Source organism: Anticarsia gemmatalis, chromosome 19 (genome assembly GCF_050436995.1).
Source record: "Anticarsia gemmatalis isolate Benzon Research Colony breed Stoneville strain chromosome 19, ilAntGemm2 primary, whole genome shotgun sequence".
Lineage (NCBI taxonomy): Eukaryota > Metazoa > Arthropoda > Insecta > Lepidoptera > Erebidae > Anticarsia > Anticarsia gemmatalis.
In genome coordinates this window covers 399306-423034 of record NC_134763.1, presented here as the reverse complement: position 1 = coordinate 423034, position 23729 = coordinate 399306, and the positions used below count along the sequence as shown (strand labels likewise).

At 37.8% G+C, this 23729-nt stretch overlaps 4 protein-coding genes across 6 annotated transcripts in view; 3 read left to right on the top strand and 1 right to left on the bottom strand.

Annotated features, from left to right (window-relative positions):
- PKD (serine/threonine-protein kinase D3) overlaps positions 1–23729 on the bottom strand; it is a 97633-nt gene that overhangs the window by 66142 nt on the left and 7762 nt on the right. The gene's annotated exons all lie outside the window — the stretch shown is intronic.
- Positions 2800–7783, top strand: LOC142980940 (pyrethroid hydrolase Ces2e-like). The gene is made up of 5 exons (XM_076126563.1): positions 2800–3632; positions 4259–4479; positions 4947–5660; positions 6445–6690; positions 7008–7783. The coding sequence occupies exons 1-5, from the start codon at positions 3474–3476 to the stop codon at positions 7183–7185; spliced, it is 1518 nt and encodes a 505-aa protein (XP_075982678.1). The 5' UTR covers positions 2800–3473; the 3' UTR covers positions 7186–7783.
- Positions 8058–12765, top strand: LOC142980938 (juvenile hormone esterase-like). Its single transcript, XM_076126561.1, has 7 exons — positions 8058–8380; positions 8945–9105; positions 9526–9869; positions 10169–10381; positions 10729–11526; positions 11796–11948; positions 12515–12765. The coding sequence occupies exons 1-7, from the start codon at positions 8338–8340 to the stop codon at positions 12744–12746; spliced, it is 1944 nt and encodes a 647-aa protein (XP_075982676.1). The 5' UTR covers positions 8058–8337; the 3' UTR covers positions 12747–12765.
- LOC142981178 (esterase FE4-like) lies at positions 17137–22823 on the top strand. The gene is made up of 4 exons (XM_076126886.1): positions 17137–17240; positions 19213–20024; positions 20107–21338; positions 22510–22823. The coding sequence occupies exons 2-4, from the start codon at positions 19248–19250 to the stop codon at positions 22769–22771; spliced, it is 2271 nt and encodes a 756-aa protein (XP_075983001.1). The 5' UTR covers positions 17137–17240; positions 19213–19247; the 3' UTR covers positions 22772–22823.

The window sequence follows — 23729 nt, the reverse complement described above, 5'->3', positions numbered from 1 at the left end:
TTAATTGAACAAGTTCACAATACAAAATTTCTTGGTGTTATATTTGACGAACATTTAACTTGGAAAAACCATATTGATATGATTTGTAACAAAATAAATAGATTTGTATTTGCCTTACGAAAAATAAAAGATGTTACAACTACTCATACCTCTCTAATGGTCTACCATGCCTACGTGGTTTCCATAATTCGATACGGTATAGTGGCTTGGGGAAACTCATCTGAGCTCCCTAGAATACTAATTGCGCAAAAGAAGTGTTTACGTGCAATTTTTAACATCAAATGGTCTGAGTCGTGTAAACCATTATTTAGAATGCATAAATTATTAACTACCCCCTCCATATACATCTATGAAATTGCTAAACTCGTAAAGGCTCATCCAACATTATTTGAGTCCCGAGATAATACAAATAAGAGAAAGCTTACACATATGGACTTTGTAATACCAACTCCAAAACTAGAACTGTTCAGGCAGAATTGTATATACATGGCTCCTCTTATTTATAATTCATTGCCAAAATCTATTACCACCTTGCCATATAAAAGATTCTGCATTGATCTACGAGAATGGCTGGTACAGGAATGTTATTACACATTAAATGAGTTTCTAGAAAAAAATCCATGTAAATTTTATAATTTGAAAGGAGTTAGATGAACATAATTAATAGTAGGTATAACTTGTGTGATATAATAGTGTATACTTGTGTGATATAATAGTGTATAGGTACTTGTATAATATAATAGTATAAATTGTTATTAATATGTTTTTTTTTTTTTTTCTTTTATTGCATTTTATTATAGCATTATTTTGTTATTTTTCTTTTGTTCTAGCAATAAGTTTAAATTTTAAAATTGATCTCATGTTTAGTTTAAGTTATAATATAATTAGTAACTAATAGGAATTCATTTAAATATAACCACAAATACCTAATTTGCATGCCAGAACTGTTGGCAAATGTGTTGAACTTAACAATTGTTAACACCTTTAATGTACCACATTTAAGCAAATAAAGATTTATTATTATTATTATTATTATTATTATAAAGCTGAAGAGTTTGTTTGTTTGACTGTTTGTTTGAACGCGCTAATCTCAGGAACTACTGGTCCGATTTCAAAAATCTTTCAGTGATAGATAGTCCATTTATCGAGAAAGGTTATAGGCCATATCATATCATCACGCTGCGACCAAAAGGAGCAGAGTACCAGTGAAAAATGTTACAAAAACGGGGAAAATGTTGACCCATTCTCTCTTATGTGACGCAAGCGAAGTTGCGCGGGTCATCTAGTATCACATAAATATGTAAGTGTCGGTTAATACCTTTTTTTGCTAAACGGCTGAACCCATTGGGGTGATTCGGCTATGACATATATACTGGGGAAGTACTACCTTCTTTTTCATGAATACGAAAAATGGCGAGTAAAGCCGCGGGCATTTGTTAATTACCAAAATCAAGTTACAGGGTTGCTAGTTAAACGTGTGGAAATTTAACGTGATTGTTTCTCAATAGAAATGAATTAGTTAAATAACCCTTGTCATAATGGACTTGAGTAGAAATATCATGAATACGAATATATACCAGATTATATTAATGATTCTGTTTATTACATTCCCGTAGGAATAGATTTCGCGTGATCTCTTAGTACTAGCGGGAGTGGTTGGCTGGTAATCAATTCAATATTAATTGATAAAAATAATCTATGCTCATGCCGACATAATATTATGTACACATTGTACATATATTTCGGGCAATGTCAAATGCAATCCTTTATCTTTTTTGAAAAATGTTAAACCCTTTCCTTTGAATGCTTGAACAAAAAATTTATATATTTTAACGAAAAAAACAGTAAATTAGTTTTCTGTAAAAAATTAGGAATTACAAATCCAAAATACCCTTTATTTAATTAACTTCGTAGTACAGAAATATTGAAATAAGCATATCATTTCAAACGAATCATCAATTTTATGCAAAGTTAAAAACACGCAATATTGATGATATAGATTTATCGCCGTTTAAAACATCCGACAGCTAGTTACAATAAACGCCAAACAAACATGTATCTAGTTTATTGTGTTAATTTACGATAATAGGTTTCAGTTGTGGCTTAATAAAAACACTAAGTGATTTGAACAATTCCGCGTAGTAATATAAAATACTAGCGGACCCGACAGACGTTGTCCTGTCTAATTAATAAAAAAATAAATAAAAAAACATTGTCCAGCGAACAAAATTGTGAATCTAAACCATTCTCAGATCCTGAACACACACAAAAAATTTCATCAAAATCGGTCTAGTCGTTTAAGAGAAGTTCAGTGACACACACAGAACACACTTACAGAAGAATTATATATATTATATAAAGATGCAGCGGCGCGTGTGATGGGATCGAATCCCACACAGTGTGATGAGCACGAGTACATTTTCCAAACGTGATTGTTAACTTATCTATATGTTTACAATAAAACAATAGACACAAAGTACTACCAGACCCGAAACAATTATTTATGGATACCCAAATAATTGTTCTGTGAGGGAATCGAGCCCACGACCTCCCGACGCAATGGTAGCGGCGTGGCGACCTAAACCACTGCACCACTGAGGCAGTCAAAATGCATTGCATGTATATTATATATGCGAAAATTTATATGCATTTTGGACTATTCGACCCTATAGTAAACAAAATAATAGTGATGCAGTGTATATGAAACCTAACTGCACTCATTAAATCAGAGTAACGATGTTATTACACGCAACAGACACTCCCATATTGAATACTGTCACAGTTTTACGTAAACCACAGCGGATAATATAACGTATAATCAATTTTGTAACAATATAATAGTGTCAGTCATCATTTGAAAGAAAATTTTGAACTATCTAAAAATATAAGATCTAAAACATATACAAAAATAATCCGAGACATATTAAACAAACATTTAGAAATCTAATAATATAATTTGATTACAATAATTTTCCCCAAAATTCCAAAAATCAAACGTTTTCAAGAAAAGCTTTCTAAAGTCAACTCCAGAATCTTCAAGAACTGTAGAACACTCTACTAGTTCAATAACAATTTGGTTTAAAAGAAAGAGCTGTAAAACTCAAACAACTAAAAAGAAACCTTTTTGAAGCTCACTTCAGAATCTTCAGTAGAGTATCTTTCTAGAACATTCTACCACTTTAATAACAACCAAAAAAAAGTGCTGTCAAACTCAAACGATTGAAAAACAAGCCTTCTAACGTCAACACTAAAATCTACGAGTACTTTCTGGAACATTCTATTACTTCAAGAACAATTTGGATTACAAAAAAAGCCTTCAAACTCAAGCGATAGAAAGAAAAGCCTTCTAAAGCCTACTCCAGAATCTACGAGAATTTTCTAGAACATTTTACTTGTTCTAAAACCATTTGGTTCACAAACCAGAGCTGTTAAACTATAAAGTCTTTTAACCAAGGAAGCAGTTCTAAAGTACCATGTGGAAGATCCTCCTGGTGTTACTTCAAGCTGTGTGGAGTGAACAGAACGTGATCAGCACGGCACAGGGGCCTCTGCGAGGAGTGGTACATGATGGGTATGTGGCCTACACTGGGGTGCCTTATGCAAGTGTCACCAATAAGATGGACAAGTTTAAGGTTAGTGACTTTGTGGGGGTCTGATAGAACACCCCTCTTCTATCAAACTCCCACAAGAGGAGAATTAATATTCTGTCAGAAAATAGTTTAATTTCTTGGACAAAATGTCGTTAATACTTAGAAGCATATTTGATAATTAGAACATAATAAAATTAGAAAAAAAAATATTAATCAGTTAATACGTCTGCTTGCAGATATTTTCAGGGATTAAATATACAACACGACAATTTTAACAATAAATATACACAAATATAATGATATATAATACCCAACTATTATATACAATTAAACCTATATTATTTAAGTAGATAATTCACAAATTTCTCTTTAACAAATGAACTCATGCATGTAAAAAATACCACATAACATCACACTGTTATACACGAAAGTGTAGGCAGAGGACATTTACAATGTTATAGGGGTATAGCCTGTTGCCATATACATCGGTCACTTAACTTTCCTACTATTGGGAAGTATTCTAATATGAACTAAATAGCAATAGCAATTTGCACGACTCGGATATCGAACCTTGGAACTTGGGATCAGCAGTCGCATACACCACCACCCAGACCACAAGCAGATGTTAAAAAAACTACATAAAATGTTAATCAACCGTCATTTCTCAGAAAGCCGGCCTCGCTCCTGTCTGGTCTACCATCAGGGAGTCCAAAACGTCCACCTGTTCCACCGTCTCTGAGGGCAACGACTGCCTGGTACTGGACGTGTACGTGCCATCAGCAGTGGACAACAACTGGCCAGTTCTGGTGTGGGTCACTGGGGGAACTGGACCTTACAACCCTGGGAAACTGGTGCGGGAGGGGATCATTGTCGTTGTTGTTCATCATAGGTAAGGAGTATAACTTCTAGCTCAGCCGTAGACTGGGCATCGTAAAAATTATTATTAGCATAACCTATTGATTTTGTCCAGAAATTAAAATATGACCAATTTTCTTAGTTCACTATAAGTCCAAAAAGGGACTAAAATATAATATTTTATATTAAAAAAATAATTAAACAAAACTAAGTGAGGGAACGCGTAAGATCTCACAAAACAATGAGGCGACGCGACGCTTAGCAGCCACATCAGTTCCGCTGTGACCAATATCGATTATATAACTCAGTCGTAAAGTGGGGTAATAAATAAAGTACCGTATCATTAACATTTTCATCGCGTTTAGACTCAATTTACTTAGTTATTATGTTCAGTCTAAAAAAATATTTCTGTCTGTCTAGATCGATCGACACATATGATTTATGCAATGGAGATAAACATTTCACAAGTACCATGTAATTTCAACGTATTTGTATTTTCAGGGTAGGTCCCCAAGGTTTTCTTTGTTTAGGTGACGAGCAAATACCAGGCAACGCCGGAGTGAAAGACGTAGTGCAAGCTTTAAGATGGGTGCAAGATAATATAGTAGCATTCAGAGGAAACCCTGGCAAAGTTGTCGCAGCCGGGCAAGGGTTTGGAGCAGCTATGGTAGACGCTATCATTCTGGGTTCCATGGCCCCAGGGCTCTTTCACGGAGCCATACTCCAAAGTGGAACAGCCTTATGTCCTTGGGCATTTAATTACGACGCAGAAGAACGAGCTAAGATACTAAGCAGTACTCTTGAAGCGGAAGAAATTGAGGACATTGCGAAGACTCTAATAGATGCTGAGATAGAAAATCTAGTGGCTAATGCGAACAAACTAGCTATACCTTATTTTCCTTTCGGTATATGCACTGAGAAACCTTTGAAGAATGAAGAAAGGTTGCTTCCCGAAGCGCCTTACGACTTGCTGACCAGTAAAAAGGTGCAACCAGTTCCTATGATAATTGGTTACAATAGCAATGAAGCTTATATCTTCGTGTCTTTGCTGAGAGAGGCTCACGCTCTTCGGAGAATCTCCAGGACTCCTGTCTATCTGCTACCTGATGATTTGAAGTTTCTGAATGAGAGGGAAGAAAGACAAGTCGCGCGACAAATTGGGAATATGTACTTTAAGAAGAATGCTACTATGGCGACTATATTAGCATATCATAGGTACGTTACTTTGCGCAATTTTTTTTTGCACTGCACTACACACTACATACAAAATACCATACTTAATTTTATGAATACGCCAGTTTATCTCTTTCGCTTCCACGGCTAAATCACTGTACCGATTTCGACGAAAGTTAACTTGGAGATAGTAAACAAACTTAGGTATTATTTATTCTACAAAACCAAAATCAAATTCTAAAATATAGGGAATAAAATGTTTTTTGCGGACGAACTAGTAAAATATTAGCGAGTCATAATACTGAGAATCAGCTATCAGGTAAAATCCAATAACACCCGTCGATATACGAATGATGTTCGAGATAAGCAGTCGATTACTGAAGGGAACTCCCGAATACTACACATGAGTAATATCTAACAGTTATAAATAAACAACTCTGTATATCTGTTACGCTCTCACGACTAAATTGCTGAACCGATTTTGTTGCTCAACATGAAGATAGTTGAAGTCGTCGTATAAAGACTATATTTTTAAATAACTAAACCTGAGTGGCTGAAAAAGGGAAAGGAACATTTGGGGGCTAGGTTAAGGCTTACTTTAGGAATGACACGGGCGTTTCGGCGTTAACCTACATAAAATCACGCCTTCTTCCCATAGGGTTAGACAGAGACCAGGGATCGCCACTTGGTACGATCCATACAAACTTCCTTGGCGTCATTCACATCCATACATCTAGTCGTACATATCCGCCGGTTTCTAATACTATGCACCTGACCTTTGAGTCTTGCAGAAAGGGATTAATTAACTTATAATTTATATTTCTAGGGATGCCTACTTCTCCAGCCACATTCACCGTAGCGTCCATCATCACTCATCAACATCACCAGTTTTCTACTACCAGTTCTCTTACTCCGGAGACATAGGGGTCCTGGACGAGCCTGGCGTGGACAAGAAGGGGGCAGCACACTCCGATGAGTTGGGGTACCTGTTCAGTGATCTGGAGCTTGATGGAGAAGATGGAACTGTCCAAAGACGCTTGGTGAAGTTCTGGACTAATTTTGTTAAGCACTTGTAAGTATGAGGTGTTTTTCTGCTATGAAGATTAAACATTTTTTGACACACATATTGTTTGTATGTTTCTCATTTTTAATTCCAAGCAGGGAGAGGCACTATCGCTTACGAAGTACGCGCCAGTTATCTCTGTGTATCTTAATTTCGCAACAAGCGACTGCAAAAAAAGTCTAAAACAAATAAAAGAAATGTACACAAGGAATATTTGTGATGGAACAGATGGACGCATCCGTTAACAGAAACAAAAAGAACACTAGGTTAACTTGAAAAACATCAGGCGGATAGCAGACTAATATATCTGTATAAACTGTTTGCAGGAACCCAACGCCCCCTCAAAGCGAAGTGAACTGGGAGCTGACAAGACCTGAAAACCCTCGGCTGCTGAACATAGGCTCCGAGCTGAGCATGATCGACTACCCTCACGGCAAGACCACGCGCATGTGGGACGATATCTACGACAAATACCACTACACCAGACGTCGTATTGCTAATTAAAATGTTTGGACTGGAAATTGCGTTTCATTTGTAACTATAATCCAAAAACAGAGGACACAAAATTTTGAGCATTAGTAGTCAGTTTGACATAAATATTTTTATGAGATGTTGTTTTGAACTATGACAAGATGCATGGATGAGAAGGAAGCAAAGAAAGTTTGTAAGGATCTTACCAAGTGGCGTTCTCTGGTCTGTGCCAACCCCTATGAAAAGAAGGCGTGATTTTGATTTTGAATGTGTTATCGGGTTTTAATTATTTCCTACGATTAATTTTATTTATACCTACCCGGAACTTTACCACATGCTCTGCACCACCATAAAAATAGTGGTATTAGACCTAATCTTTATTACATGTCAAGAGAACATTATTAGCAATGCGCATGCGCATTCTGCAATTTAGGACACTTCCGATTGCTATGGGTTAGATTAATCAAAAACAAATTTCAATTAGCGGATTAACTGCTAATCCAATCACGAAAAGGAAGAGTTATATTAACGATATTATTTTGATTACAATTGTTATTCCACACGAGATTGCTTTTAAATTAATCCTACAGCCTATTTGATGTTTTAAAAGAAAATAAGCAGATATCTAGTATGAAATCTGTATGTGTAAATATGAATCGCCAAATGTATTATAGCGCAAAACTCGACAGCGGCTCAACCAATTTGGCTTTTTTCTTTATAGGTTATAGGAAGGTTTGAAGAAAAAAATAACAAAGAAGTTTAAATCTATACGAAAGCGAAACCGCACTGGTTAGCAAGTAAGAAATATGAGTCACAAATAAACTATTCAGTACGTAAATTGATCTCGCACGGCTCATTAAGTAATTTTTCAGTAAACAACAATTTAAGCATTTTACTTTGCAGTTTACTATACTTATTCAAGACAAACATACATACATAACATTACGCCTGTTATATCCGAAGGTGTAGGCAGAGAATAAAACATAAGATAATTATATCGTGCTCATAAACAATTAGTTTTTGCTTACGTGTGGAAAAGTGGATGGATTGAGTTAAATTTAAATTATCTTCAGTAGCTGTTATTTAATTTAGCAGTATATTCTAACGGACAATGTACTTCGAGCTAGTTATTAAATGCGCTGCTATAATAATGAAGTTTAATTTAACAGTCGTAATGATTGCAATATGATGTTTAGATTTATTGTGTTTTTTACGTGTGCTTGTTTTGGTAAGGGTGTTGAACTGTGCGTCTTCTGCGCCGGAATTTGAGCGTACGGATCGTAGAGAGTTTTTTTAAATCTTGTTGTTATAATCTTTAATCGTTGTTTTGTATTTTTATAGTACTGCATCTATTGGCATTTAAACGCCATAGAAATTCCAGCAAAAAGAAGGGCCCGTACGCTCCGATTTCGAAGCAATGACGCGCAGCTTTAAACTAAGAAACTTGGATTTCGGTTTTGTATAATTAGAACTTGTAAATCGTTTATTATGTAATACTACACGGAAAAATAACGCGAACATGAATATTTGGAGTGCTGTAGCCTGTATATAACTTTGCCGCAGTCGGCAGTCGACAATCGTCAGCGTGGAAAGAAACAAGTCAAGAAACTTAGAATACTTTAAATGTTATGTTTATTCTTAGACAAACAACTCCCAATTTGTTTTTTTTATACCTTTTCTGTCCCACTGCTAGGCAAGGGTCTCCTCCCAAACGAGGGAAGGGTTAGGCCTTGAGTCCACCACGCTGGCCAAGTGCGGGTTGGGGTTTTTAATTATCAGATATTATTTTCAGCAACCGCCAACGAAGAAAGTGATTTAAGATGCAACATACGCACACGGGTTGACACCGGATGGGTGTGCGGACTGGTCAGGAAGGCGGATCATGGTGTCGAGTACGCCAGCTTCAGGGGCATCCCTTATGCAAGACAACCGCTTGGAGAACTGAGGTTTCAGGTATTTTAACATTAACTAAAGCTTACTCATCTTATATCTTCTTTAGTGGACAAGATAGGGCCGTTCTTCAAGCCGTCTGAAGATATTTAGCAAGGCGACAAAGACTCATGCCCAATCAACGACTGTTTAATTAAAATCAAATGGGACTGACTTTATCATGATTTTTAAAGCACAAAGATGCTGAACTAAAATCTGAACTGATTTCGAACCTATCATGTTTTACCACATCAAAAATAATGGTATTTTGTTGAACGTGTTTAAAACTGTATATTAGATGTTTTTTTTGCTTTTTGCAGTCGGATTCTTTAAACGTAGTTTCTTTTTATTATCATGCAAAATTAAGCAGTTCCTAATTAACTTATAGAGATAGCGTGCATAAGTCATTGTAAGTTAACTCCAAAGTAGTATATTATTTAACAGGAACTCAAACCAGCAAAGCCATGGGTCCATCTCCTGGATGCAACAGAAGAAGGTCCCATATGCCCTCAGCACGACGAGATCTACGGCCGCTTGGTCAAGCCCATCAGGGGCATGAGCGAGTCTTGCATCTTCGTCAACGTCCACGTACCAGTCTCTGCCATGCCCAAGGTCTTCAAGGCCGAAGATGACTTCTCCAATGCCACTATAGAGTATAAAAAGCCAGGACTCCCCATATACGTGTTTATCCATGGAGGTGGATTCCAGCAGGGATCTGGAAATTCTGATCTGTACGGTCCTGAGTATTTGGTCAGTAAAGGGATCATCGTGATCACTTTTAATTATAGGTAAGTTTGTTATTTATTACGTTTTATTTGTAATATTCTAATTCTTGGGTAATTTACAATTAGGAGATGGATAGACCAACTGTCACTGATCAATCGGAAACCGGCAGTCTTCGAAACAGTAAATTGATATTAAAGTTAGCAGCAATATTGAAAAAAAACAATTTTTTACTTGTCTCACTGCTAGTAATGTATGGGTTTTCTTCCAGAGTGACCATAGATAAGACTTATATCCGGTGCCTTTCGAAAGTTCTAGTTATTTTACTAGACATGTAAATTTTTTTCTTGATTGTTCATTTCAGAATAGGCGTCTTTGGTTTTCTCTCGCTAAGCAATCCGAAGATCCCAGACAATGCTGGCCTGCGTGACATGGTGACGCTACTGCGCTGGGTGCAGAGGAACGCGCGAGCCTTCGGAGGGAACCCTCGTGACGTCACCATCGGAGGTCAGAGCGCTGGTGCTTCTTGCGCGCATTTGTTAGCATTGTCTAATGCAACTAAAGGACTGTTTAAGAGGTAAATACGATTTTAGATTATTTTAAATACATTTCATATTAGAAAATTTCTTAATAGTATCCCGGAGTTGGGTAACGTGCCCCCCTGGCCTCTAAAACATGGGCCTAACATTGTTAGTGGCAAAACTTGGGTGTATTTTATGCACAACCTATACCTTCGAGTATAAGAAGCGTATAGCACGTATATAAGTAAAACTGTTTCGACTGTCCTTAGAAAGGGAAAATGATATACAAGACTTTCAGCGCTATCTCTTTTCACAACAGATGTAGGACCGACCGCAGGTAATCAATAAGATCGTGTGAAAAGATTATTGTAGGTATCTAATAAGTATTCTTATTTTATTCCAGAGTGATCCTAATGAGCGGCTCCGCCATCACATCGTTCTACACAACATCGCCGATATACGCCACCTACGTAGCTGGCATCTTCTTCAAGCATCTAGGCTTCAATTCCACCGACCCCGACATCATCCATCAACGGCTCACACAAATACCGTTGGAAGATATCCTCAATATTCTCGGACCATTTCAATACGAGACTGGTTTGGCGGGTTTCTCACCAGTGCAAGAACCGAAGTACCCAGGTATCACGCAAATAGTGGACGATGACCCCATCAGACTGATTGAAAAAGGGAGAGATAAAGAATACCCTATGATAATAGGGTTCACGAGCAATGAGTGCCAATTCTTCAAGTACAGGCTGATGGAGTTGCAAATGCTGCGTCGTATCCAGATGAACCCTACTATGATCTTGCGCCTCGGGTACACACTCACGGTCCCTCCCAACGTGGCGTTGTATTTAGCTAACAGGACGATAGAGGAATACTTTGATAAGAAACTGAATTACGACGAGTATATTGAGGAGGCTTGTCGGGATGTATTGTTCGCGTATCCAGCGTTCCAGTTGGCTCGTTGGAGATCAGAGATGAACGCGGCACCTTCGTTCTTGTATCAGTTTCAATACGAAGCTGATTTCAGTGTGATTAAAAAGGCTTTGTACCTTCAATACAGGGGTAGCTCTCACGTGGAAGATTTGACGTATGTATTTAGGGAGAATGCTGTCCTTGGGCACGAGTCTTTGCCGCCGAGAGATGACAAAATGACGGATTGGATGAGTGATTTTATTGTCAAGTTTGTATTGTGCAAGTAAGTATTTCATACAAGATTATTAAACGTTGTCAACAATTAAGATAGAATTTGGCAAAGTAATTTTATCACAGGTAAAAGCTTTTTTTTTCAATAAAAATAACTACGCAGGTAAATACTGGTCGATAAACTACTTTGATGCGTTTCAGTTATTTTTTTGTGTTTTGTTTTAAACGCCAGAAACGATTAGCAGAAACTAGTAGACCAGCCAAGAGTTAAAGATTGAAAATAACGGAGCAAGCTGCTATAATAGTGGTCAATATTTCCAGCGACCCATCATGCGGTAAAGGCTGGCCACCAGTGAAGCCCTGGATCCTCAACTACCAGTCGGTGCACGAGCCTGGCGTGTACTACAACACACCCCCCACTCCCAAGGAGATGGACAGGATACGGTTCAATGATGAGATCGATCAGATAGCCAGGTAACGAGTAGTAACTCCTTGCCTAACGGCGGGTTTCAATAACCTATCAACAGGACGATAAGCGATATTTCATTGCTAATTACATAATTATGGCCTCTTCTCCACTCTCTCTGACTCCACGTCGACTGACAATTAGCCTAAAGGAAACTTCTACTACTCAAACTTTAATTTAAAAACGACAGACACAACATGATTCTTTTGAAACTGTACGTGAACTCGTCGACATCTGACGGCAGGTCGACGACTCGGGCGTGTTGACCAGACGCCATTTGTCAAACGAGATTACACTTTTATTTGAACTTTCATTCATGTTCTATGGTACCCTTGTTTGAAAGACATAATTTAATTTATCACTGTGTCCCCAATCCGCACTTGGCCAGCGTGATGTACTCAAGGGCTCACCTATCTTTCACTCCGGGGGGAGCCCCTTGCCTAGTATTGGGACGTTAATTTGTTCAGAAAAAAACGTGCCATTACATTTTCAAAGACACTAACTAATTTGCAAATAATTTGACGGACAGACTTTAAAAAAAATATAAATTAAACGTATCAACGTTATATTTCAGGAACTCTTCAATTACTGGAGTCTTCCCACCTCAGGCTCCGTTCATACCGCCTATAGTGACGTCGTCATCACCGAATACGTTCCCTCAAGGTCCATTCATGCCACCTTTCGTACCTTCATCATCATCATCACCGATGTCCCCTGAGGGTCCATTCATACCACCTTTTGTACCATCATCAGCGCCACCGGCGTCGTTCCAGCCCTTTGTACCGACCGACGCAAACAAATCATGATTATACAACTCACAGATAATTCGCAGTTTGATTTCCGTTCTGATTCTAAGACGTGTGGTGCGTGACTTACCTGAAACAAGAATAATTATTATTAATGAGAGAAGGATAATATAATTAACACGTGCAGGTCGTGCAACTATATGGACTCCAGACACCACTTAAAAAAATGGAAGGGAGAAAAAAATATCAATTTTATTTATTTATTTAGGTAAAGTTAATAGAGTAAACAGCGTAAAAGTAGCATTAATAAATTTTTGAGCTCGTGGACTTCGTTTCGATAGACGTGGCATCTTGATGTAGGTTTTTGACATGAAAATACTTTTCTTCTGAGCGTAACCAACTGAAGTATCGCCAGAAAGAGTAAAAGGGTTTGAAACCAGTAATATTTTGCTACCGATTTGCAATAAGCGAAATGCCATTTAAAATATTTGGAATGTTAATTATGAACATTGGTGATTGTTGGCACATTAATTATTGTCTCAAAAACATAGTACGTCATTTGGCGGTTAAAAAGAGTGAGTGTGAGTTTCTTGCCAGCTCTCCTCATAAGGCTCTACCTCCTTTCCGAAATAGTAGTAGATTCAGTAATCGTAACGACTATCATGTGCATAACTTGAATCATTTGACCTAAATGAAAAACATTTTTTTTTTATTTTAGCAATACAAAAATAAATAGCCAATAGGACAAAATACTTGTTCTAAATCATTCTATAATCCGTATGGTTAGCTGGTATGATTGCAAGGATTCTCTGTAATCCCGGGCGAGATCGGTCATGTAACATGTACTGAATTTCATGTTTAATACATTTGAACAGTGTACGTGACTGGTGATCGTGAAGTTTCAGGTTCGATTCTCTAAACGATTATTGGGTAAAATGTGAAAAAATTGTCGGTCATGTTATAATATCGATAAATCGTATTAAAAGAAAGAAAAACAGAGCGTGCACCTGTGTATTGTGAGTGGACTAGGATATAGGTATAGTAACTCCTGAAACGCATTTAAACAAATGCTTTAAAAAACATTTGAATAAATGCAAAAGAAACTTTGGCAGAATATTGGCTAGGACAATGTTAAGTACTAAGTATTTACCTTTTTATAAGCTTAATATTCAAATGTACAGGGTCTTGTACGCGATTAAAATTGAAAGGTAAAGATACCATTTTTTTTAGCTATATTTATAAAAGATAATGGCATTAAGTTGAAGATCAGCTTAAAAAACTTCACAGCATTAGGACATTGCTCCTAACCATCTGATCGTAGATGAAACAGAAATAGAGAACTTTCCATGGGAGTAGGTAGAAACTAAAGAACGCTACTTACTACGATCCCTACAAACTTTAGCTAAATTATGAAGCTTTATGAGCACTTAAATTTATCAAAATATCTATCAAATAATGCTATATAGAAGTACCTGCAACGTCCCAGTGACCCGGTACACAAGCACACGTATTTCGCGGAAGTCGTCCACGATTACATTTCATTATCACTTCACGGGCGCTTTCGTTCAGATAGTGAGGTTTTATCAATGGTATGATGCTCACGTTAACATTATACTGATATATTATATATGTGGTTTTTCCTTATATTTTTAAGTCTGACAACCCGCATTTGGCCAGCGTGGTGGACTCGTGCCCTTACCCTCCCTTGTTTGGGAAGAGACCCTTGCTCTGCTGCAGTGATTCAGTAATGGATTAAAAAAATTATGTCTGACAACTAGTCTTAGGGTAAGGGTTGCGGAGGTCCGATAGGCAGCCTGCAGCATTCGGGTAGGACTGGAAGCCGTCTCCAACGTAGGTGGAAGCCTTGTTTAGCAATGACCGACCGATCTAGTCCCTAATAAAAAAAACTCCCTACAGAAACCCAACTTCATGAACGCGACAGTCTGTGAGGATGTTCACGGAAAAAACTACTGAACGGATTTTTATAAAATTTGACACATACATAGTTTATAACCTAGATTAACACACATATACTTTTTACCACGGGAAGTCTATCCACACTGACGTAGTCGCGGGCCGTAGCTAGTAGCTGCAAAATTCTAAATAGCAGACGCACACACATGACTTCTGCGTCATAGATACAAAATAAACTATATTATTAACAGAACTACCAGCTAATAGAGACAATAGTTTATTGTATATTCGTATTTAACTGTCAAACCTATTCCTATGTTAACTACGTTATTATTTAAACCTAACAATCGACTTAACAAAGGCGTTATGATGAAATACTGCTCGTCTGTGTAGAGCAGATGACGCATTTAGACAATATACCTGTGTATACTACAGGCACAGGAGATACACTCATCTATCGTAGGGTAAGTAGTTTTTAAAACTACTCCCGCACTAAGAATTGCTCTTGTGTCGCAGGGACTTTTAAAATACAAACAACGAACACAAAGTACAACCAGACCCGAAAGAATTATTTGTAGATCGCACAAATAATTGGTCCGTGTGGGAATCTAACCCACGACGTCCCGACGTAAAGATAGCGGCGTGGCGACTTAAACCATTACGCAACCTAGACTTTAAGTACGGACTGGTTCAGATCAAATACTATTAAGTGACCAAAAACCTTGGAAATTCCGTTTGGCCAAAGGTAAAAGCTAATTTGTTTACTTTTAACACATTGTATTTGAAAGTTTAGCGTATGTGCTGCTATGTGCAAGGCATGTTTAGTGAGTGTACATAATGAAAAACTGCTTGGTCTCTACCTATTCGTAGGAGAAGAAGGCGTGATTTTATGCTTGTTATATTTACGTATTTGTAAATAATACGATGTGACATTTAATTTCATAATCTTGTATCATTGCAGTACCTATGTATTTATAGGGGTAGGGGGAGACTGATGTCGTCCTGGCCGATTTCGGCTACGGCGGCCAGTTTCATTGAAACCAGCTAACTGTGCAGGACTTTGTTTATAGTGGCAAAGTGTGTGCACAATACACAGGTACACTCTCTGTTCCGGTAGAGGAGGGGGCGGGAGGGGGGGGGGTGAAGACTAAAAAACGAACGAGGCTATGATCCCTACTTCCCTTGCTTCATTCACATCCATACATCTTGTCATACAGGACCGCCGGTTATAATGACACATAAAACGCAAACACAAATACCTGTGTGAAGTCTAACGATGACAATATAAGCAAAGTTCCCAATATTGGGCAAGTACGACGGGGAGAATATTGAGCTGAGCTTTGTTATCACGAGTGCGAGATAACGGCTGATGGTATTAGTCTCTGATAACGGTGGGGTTCTGAGTACTGGTGGGTACACAAGTACTAAATCACCTTAGACAAGTATATTTTAATTCAAGAGACTGGAAGACCAGAATCAAACAGGCATGAATGACACGGTAAGGAAGATCGGGTGAATTTTCATAGTTTGCTTCCTGTAACCAGAGCTTACGTTTTAAGTTATAACGTGAACATTTGAAACACAAAATTGAAAAACAGTATTTCGGCGAAACGTGATTCAAAAAGCTTTGCTTAAAAGTATTTCTGTCGCAAAAATGCACATCAGAATTATGAAGAAGATTTTACATTCGGGCTTTACTTATCACTTTTCTATACGACATAGCTCATAACATTTAAACGGTACAGTATGAAAGTTCACAAGTTAAGGTAGCTGACCATACAAGTGACATTTAGAACAGCCTCCGTGACTGGCCCTCAAACTTATCACTTTCACTTGCTCTACAGACTACAATCAACTTATGACTTACTTTGACATTGTACATGCACTGTTCATAAGTATTAGTAAGTATTTTTAGTATTAGTATCAACAACATAGAACCCATTAAGTAATGTCACGTAATGAATCGCGTACTTTATAAAATCAGTTTTTTCGCTTAGCCTGTTTACTTATCCTGCTGCTAAGCAAAAGTCTCCGTTCACTCAGGCTTTATTCATAACTCTTTAAAATTGGAAGAGTAACACCAGACTTATATCCAAGGACTGTACTCGTGAAATGACCGTAACTCCATTTAAAAAATGTGGTTATACTGGACAAATGCTGTATTTCGGGATGGCGGGGTCTGCTATAAAGTCTGGTACTTTGTACATACACACACACATACACAAAATCACGCTCTCTTCTCATAAGGATAGGCAAAGACCAGAGAACGCCACTTGGTACCTCATCCTTCCACATTCATTCATCATTCCACTTCCTTTTAAACATCCTTTGCTTCATTCACATCTATACATCTTTGACTATCATAACTATCAGCATTTGACCTAAATGAATAAATGGTTAGATTATGATTTTTACATCTTTTTGTCATGTAAAAAGAACAAAACATATTTGAAAAGATGTACAGAAATTACGCAATGCATAGTAATTTTTCTTTTCTATATTGAGTATGGCATCAATGCTCGCTGTTGTCGATTGTCCGGAGCCAGGCTCATCGATTTCATCAGCACATTCGGCGAGCGGCACAAAGTGGCGAGCGCTCTGTTTAGTCACAGCACACGTGTCATACATACATACCACACGGTGAGTTTCTATCTGTACTTCTTATAATCTCTCTATCACTCCAAGGTAGGGTAGGTAGCCTTTGGCTCTAAATCCACCTGTATGTCCCGCAACTTTGTATAAAGTTTAAAATCTAACAAAATTTTCGTGTCACAATGTTCGTTCCCGAACTCCGCCAAAACGGCTTGACACTCATGAAATTTTGTGAGTTTATTGAGTAGGTCTGAGAATCGGCCAACATCAATTTTTCATACCCTTAAGTGGTAAGAGTTGTTCACACAAGAGTTGTTGTATATGGCAAAACAACGTTTGCCGGGTTAGTTAGTACATTCATTCAAGTAGGTAAGTAAGTAAGTAGGCCTTTAGTAAAAAGCATAAAAAGCGTTTTATTGCGTTTTTTATCAATTAGGCGTAGGATTTTTATATACTTTTATTGCCATTTAAGAAAGTTCCTTAACATTCTTTGTATGTCAGTTATTTTTTAATTGAAACCATGTTCAATGGCTACAAAGTCACAATCGATTAGCGTGACGGACACAGAGTCGAATCCCTACCGAATTTCGGGAGAAAGCAGTGCTATACAGTTGGATAGTAATGAGTTTATAAATATATAGTATAGCTACAGGAAAGGTCACCTTCAAGCAATGATATTTAATTCGCTTAAAAGGTATTTCACGGCCATATAGACTCTACAAAGCTTGTCGAACAAAATGCATTAGGGAAATAAGTTTAGCGTTGGCTAAATTGAAGCACACGACGCGACCACCATTTTCTGAATGGACTAAAGTAAAGACAGGTTTCTTTACTAACTGTCGATTTAATATTAAATTATTTTGCTTTCATAATAAGCTACATATCAATTACTAATATGGAGAAGAACAAAAAACTTCCTCCAATAATACCATAACAGGCTTTACTTGCCAAGTGTTAGTTAAACTTAACACGCAGTTTTAATGGTTTTAATAAGTTTACTGCCCCTTTATCTATCAGTTAGTTTCTAGATAAGTGATGAAACTAGCACTTATTTTAAATACAATTACTCAGTAGTGCTTTCCACTTGATCACTCGATGGGGTTGTTCATTTCATTGAGCCGTTACTGTAGGGCGTTGTCCGGTGAAGTATCTGATAGGAGGATAGCCATTCATGGTGCAAGTATGACGCAAACTTGCCAATGGAGTTAGGACTTGTAGTTTTATGGAAAAATAGAGATACTCAAATGATTAAATTATCCTTGCCTAGCAATGGGACAGTAATGGGTTAAAAATGAAATAATGATTTGATTTCACAAACTTCTCTTATTGATAAAAGGTTCATATTTTTTGTTTCAACAGGATTAGTGTAGTTGTACGTTCTGTAGGAACATGATCTAAAGCTGAACTGTTTTCGATAGATACTACCTCTTGAATTAATGTAGTCTCTCACATTTTTACATGAGTGACAGAAACAATTTTGTGATTTTCTATGGTCACAAAAAGGTCTACGTATTATAATTTAATAAATAAGATTCATTTTAATTTGAAATACAATTAAGCACCACTATTATGTAGTTACACTCTAATTTTCTTATTTTTCATTGGCGCATAAAAGTTGGTCTAACACCCAAATATTACAAAATACGGTGTTTAATAGAAAACCTCAACTAACGCCCAAAAGCACAGTAGACATACATAGGTTACCTACGTAGGTAAGCTACAAATAGTTTCAATAATGTAGTATTATTCGTCACTCCGTATCGTTATTCTAATTAATTGGACAGGTGTCATGTTATCACTGGCACTGTGACCTTGCCGTGATATAGAACACCTACTGTAGGGCGACGAATATAGTGAAAGCTGCTATTAATATCCGATAATCGAAAACGGTGTACTTCAGTTTTGTTTAAACCTTTCAGGAAAGGAGATCAACATGTGTGGCAATATTTAGGGAAGTAGGGAATTGGAAAATTATGGACATTTGATTGTAATGTCATATTAATTGTGAGTTTCTTTACAGGAATGCGCATATAAAACAATTGTCAAGAGAGTACAATGCGGTGGTGGAGTGCGTGGCTGACAGCAGCGCTGGTAGCTACCACCACAGCGGTCAGTGGCTTAACTCAAAGCGGCGTCATCACCATTGAACACAACCCACCAGAGTTTCAAGAAAGCATCCTTCCTGGAGGACCACAGATACGCGACGAACAAGTCTACTACAGCTCTCCAGACAACGGCGATAGCGAAAGACCACCCACCAGTCCTGAACAAGCACCTGATATTGGCGAAATATCCCCAGAAATACCAGATTCACCCCCACAGGAAGGCAGTGAACCACCAGGTTCACAGGGTACTGAAGTGGTCCCAGATACTCCAAATCCTCCCTCCCCTCCCGAAGAAGACGCTTCGGGAGAGGAGTCTGTAGAAAGGCCTGCAGATCCACCAGCTTCACCAGATGATGAAGGGTCTAATGATCGATCTGTAAACGACGACGCTGGAGTCGATGTTGTAGAGCCCGAAGGTGACCCAGAAAATATTCTGCCACCCGCTGCTGATGTAGAGAATGAGGAAGGAAGTGGTGATGACAATGATCAAAACAGCGGCGATGGGAGCGGTGATGACAAAGATGATGCCAGTGGTGATGGAAGCGGGGATGATAACGAAGTTGGCAGTGGGAATGGAAGTGACGAAGAAGAGAATGTTCCCGAAAACAACGTAAATCTGATAGTAGAAACTGCTTCTGGATTAGTACAAGGACATGCTTGGCGGCAAAACGAGGATATTGTCAGTTACATTGATATACCTTACGGGAAATTCACCAGTCCGTTTCAGGTAAATAGATCTAATAAATTATAATATACAAGAAAAACACTGATAGACAAAACATTTGAAATTGCCTGTTTACTTTTTTCAGGCGGCAGTTGGAGCCGATGCATGGGACGGTCTGCACGATGTCAAAGATCATGACAAACGTTGTCCACAACTACAAGGCGACACGTACGTCGGCGAGGTTGACTGCCTCACACTGAGCATCTTCAAACCAAAAGATGCTGAAGATGCAAGTGTTCTCTTCCACATTCACGATGACGACTTTGCTGGGAGCGGAGATCCTTCAGTATACGGACCAGAGTACTTAGTTGCTAATGGAATTATCCTAGTTCTGCCTAACTACAGGCTGGGTTCGCTCGGCTTCTTGTGTGTACAGAACGAGACAGCACCAGGCAACGCAGGCTTAAAAGACCTGAGCTTAGCACTAACCTGGGTGAGCGATAATATCAAGAAGTTTGGAGGAAACCCCGACAACATTGTTGTGAGCGGTGACGGGAAATCTGGAGCTTTCGCGGGATTCTTAGCCTTGTCTCCTATGTCTAGAGATAACGTCAGCAAAGTAATAGCAGAGAGTGGCTCTTTCCTGTCTTACTGGGCTTTAGACAGGGATCCAACAGTCGTCGCCAATGAGTTGTTTGAGAAAATAAGAGCAGCTCAAAACCCACAATCAAGATTAGAGATAACACTAAGCGAGGTCACTGCAGCAGCAATAGTGCGAGCCGCAAAAGGTATGGAATTCAAGCCTTGTCTAGAAGTGAAAACTGAAGACGCATTTATGACGGAGACTCCATATACGATAATGACTACTGAAAAGATAGATAAATCTTTTCTGATTGGTTCTGCGACATTCGCTGGTATCCATGAGGCTTTGCTTCAAACTGAGGATAGTATAAAACAGATCAATGATGACCATACACTGTTGCTGCCGAACGACTTGGTATTCGATACGACTGCTTTAAGAAACGAAGTGGGGACGAAAGTGAAGGCTCAGTATTTTGGTGAAGACGATATTAGTTTAGATGACACGAAAAACTTGTCTTTGTGCTTCACGGACATCGGGTATACAGGTCCTGGGATCCGTTCAGCTCGAATGTTGGTCGAAGCTGGGGCAACTGTTTTCTTCTACGAGTTTGCTTTCGTTGGGGAGTTTAATAGAGTGCTGCACTCTATAGACCAGCCAGTGGAAGGAGCCGTGAGGAGTGACATCGTGGGGTATCTGTTCACACAGGATGGACTGGTGCCTGGGGAACTGCACGCTGATGAGAACAAGATGATTGATACGCTGACAAAATTGTGGACTAGCTTTTTGAAGACGGGGTAAGAATCCATCCGAATATTTTTCACGAACTATTTCGGGTTCACGATAGAGTAATTTATAGTAGTCTGAGCATGCAGTAGACTAGAAAGGTGGTCACCGTAGTCAATGAGAACGCTTCCAGATAAACATTAAACTATCCATGATTCACGATCATAATTGATTTTCAATAACAAAGCGACAGTTAAATGATTCCTCATTATAATAGAATGTTCATTAAAATAACCTGTGCAGTGATATAGCCTCTTATATCTTCAAGGCTATAAAGTAGCGTCATACAGATGTCCCTCTAGATAGTGAACAATAAAAGCACTCGTTCACGTGAACCAATTAGTCAAATGGAGTGTTAATGAAAGAGGTAGTGCCAATCAACTGTAGTGTTAACAACGATACTTAATTAGATAAAGAAAGGCTGTTTGTTTACCTTTTAGAATATGCTGATAAATGTATATTTTTACTAGCAGTCCCGGTGAACGTTGCTTTGCCACATAAAAAAAAAATGTGTCACTTATGTAGGTGTATGAAAAAAGATGTTGGCCGATTCTCAGACCTAGTCAATATGCTCACAAAATTTCATGAGAATCGGTCAAGCCGTGTCGGAGGAGTGTGGCAACGAAAACTGTGACACGAGAATTTTATATATTGGAAGATATGTGTCGTACTTTCGAAAATTTGTATGGATTGATGGACCATGTAGGGCTAGCGTAAGATGAATAAGTGTAGTGACAGTAAATTCATAATACATAAGTGATAAAAACTGTCAAAAATTATCCTGAAAAGTTGTTTAATATTTATTAAGAATTAATGAGATGGGTCATTCGTTTTCTATACAAAATGCACTCAAACGATTTTGATGCAATATGCAAACAAAAAGAATTCTTTTTACTCCGGGAAATCTTGCTACTTTTACAATAATATAAGGCAAGGACGAAGAATGCGACATAGGATGGTGATTTCCCGATTTCATTCTAGACAATTTCCGGTATAATTTCTTTGCCACAGAACAATGTGACAGGAAGAACGAATAATAATATTGAAGACCCAGAATAAAATATAGGCTACTTTATATCCCGGAGTTCCCGAGAGATCGGGATTTACAAGGGAAGGGTTTTGACGACGACGAAGTTTGACATAAATAATTTGATTTTTGACAAATAAAAACTCTTTTTTCAGAACCCCATCAACGGACACCATAACTTGGAAGAAACTGGAAGCAACAGATCACGACAAAGAAGAATGGCTGCTGATAGACGCTGAACCGGAACTAAAGACAGGTGTACACGTGGACAGACTGCCTCTCTGGACCGAGATCTACTCGCAGTACTTCATAGACAACAGCCACGGGCCGGAGCTGTCTCCATCAGTGTACACCGTGCTTGTACTACAAATAGTCTTTTGGCTTGGTTTCTGCAGAAATGCAGGACATATCTTCTGAACGGTTTGAATTGCCTTAATAAAGCTATGTACTTCGTGAGTGGTTTATTTTGATTATATTTTTTTGAATCGCAGTTATTTTATTTTGATAGCCCCAAGGTAGTTTCTGCTTTTAAAGTGCAAAAATGTTCGTTTACTTTAAGACACTTTTAGATCGGTAGAGTATTAGAAATTTTAGGAGTTTTAGTTTATGTAAGATCCATGGGTAAGTTTTAGATTAAAGATTATAGACCTGTGGATTTAGTTAAATAATATAGTAAATATCATCACGCTTCTTTCTTCTGTAGGCGAGAGACAGAGAAGGCAAATGGGTGAATGTAAATTCGTAAAATTCATCAACCATTTTAAAAATCATTTAAAGATTTATAAACTTGAAAGGGATTTACCCTCTGACTGCCTAATATTTATTTCCTAGCTAGTGGCATAAGTTACACACAAATATTTCATGAAAGAAATGACAAGTAATGTTACATAAAGCATTTTAAATATATGTCAAATTAAAACTACATAAACATTCCAATCTATTTTTAACCTCTAAATATAGATTGTGTACCTTGATAAGAATCGAACTCGTGACCTCCCGATCAAAACTGAGAGTAAATCAAAACAATGCAAGTGGGGCACTTCCTAAATAACTATTTAAATAACATTACTGTAATACATAACTATAGGAAACTACTGTATACATATATTATGTATATTGCCAATGAGGTATACAACATTTTTTTAATAGGCTCTTTGTTTATTACTAAAGAAAAAATGATAAAATGTATGGATGTGAATGAGTCAAAGGAAGTTTGTAAGGATCGTATCAATTGGCGTTCTTTGGACTCTGACTACCCCTATGGTTAAAAGTGATATTAGGTGTATTTATTAAAAAAAAATATTTGGAAAAATATCTGATTAATTGAGAAATAAGAATATTCGCAAAACCAATGGCTTTCTGTTAAAAGTATTTA

Coding starts and splice junctions, on each gene's coding strand:
- LOC142980940 (XM_076126563.1), top strand. CDS start 3,474: ATGTGGAAGATCCTCCTGGTGTTACTTCAAGCTGTGTGGAGTGAACAG. Junction 5,661..6,444: donor ACTATATTAGCATATCATAG/GTACGTTACTTT, acceptor TTATATTTCTAG/GGATGCCTACTTCTCCAGCC. Junction 6,691..7,007: donor ACTAATTTTGTTAAGCACTT/GTAAGTATGAGG, acceptor AACTGTTTGCAG/GAACCCAACGCCCCCTCAAA.
- LOC142980938 (XM_076126561.1), top strand. CDS start 8,338: ATGATGTTTAGATTTATTGTGTTTTTTACGTGTGCTTGTTTTG. Junction 9,106..9,525: donor TTGGAGAACTGAGGTTTCAG/GTATTTTAACAT, acceptor ATTATTTAACAG/GAACTCAAACCAGCAAAGCC. Junction 10,382..10,728: donor ACTAAAGGACTGTTTAAGAG/GTAAATACGATT, acceptor ATTTTATTCCAG/AGTGATCCTAATGAGCGGCT.
- LOC142981178 (XM_076126886.1), top strand. CDS start 19,248: ATGCGGTGGTGGAGTGCGTGGCTGACAGCAGCGCTGGTAGCTACCACC. Junction 20,025..20,106: donor AATTCACCAGTCCGTTTCAG/GTAAATAGATCT, acceptor TACTTTTTTCAG/GCGGCAGTTGGAGCCGATGC. Junction 21,339..22,509: donor ACTAGCTTTTTGAAGACGGG/GTAAGAATCCAT, acceptor CTCTTTTTTCAG/AACCCCATCAACGGACACCA.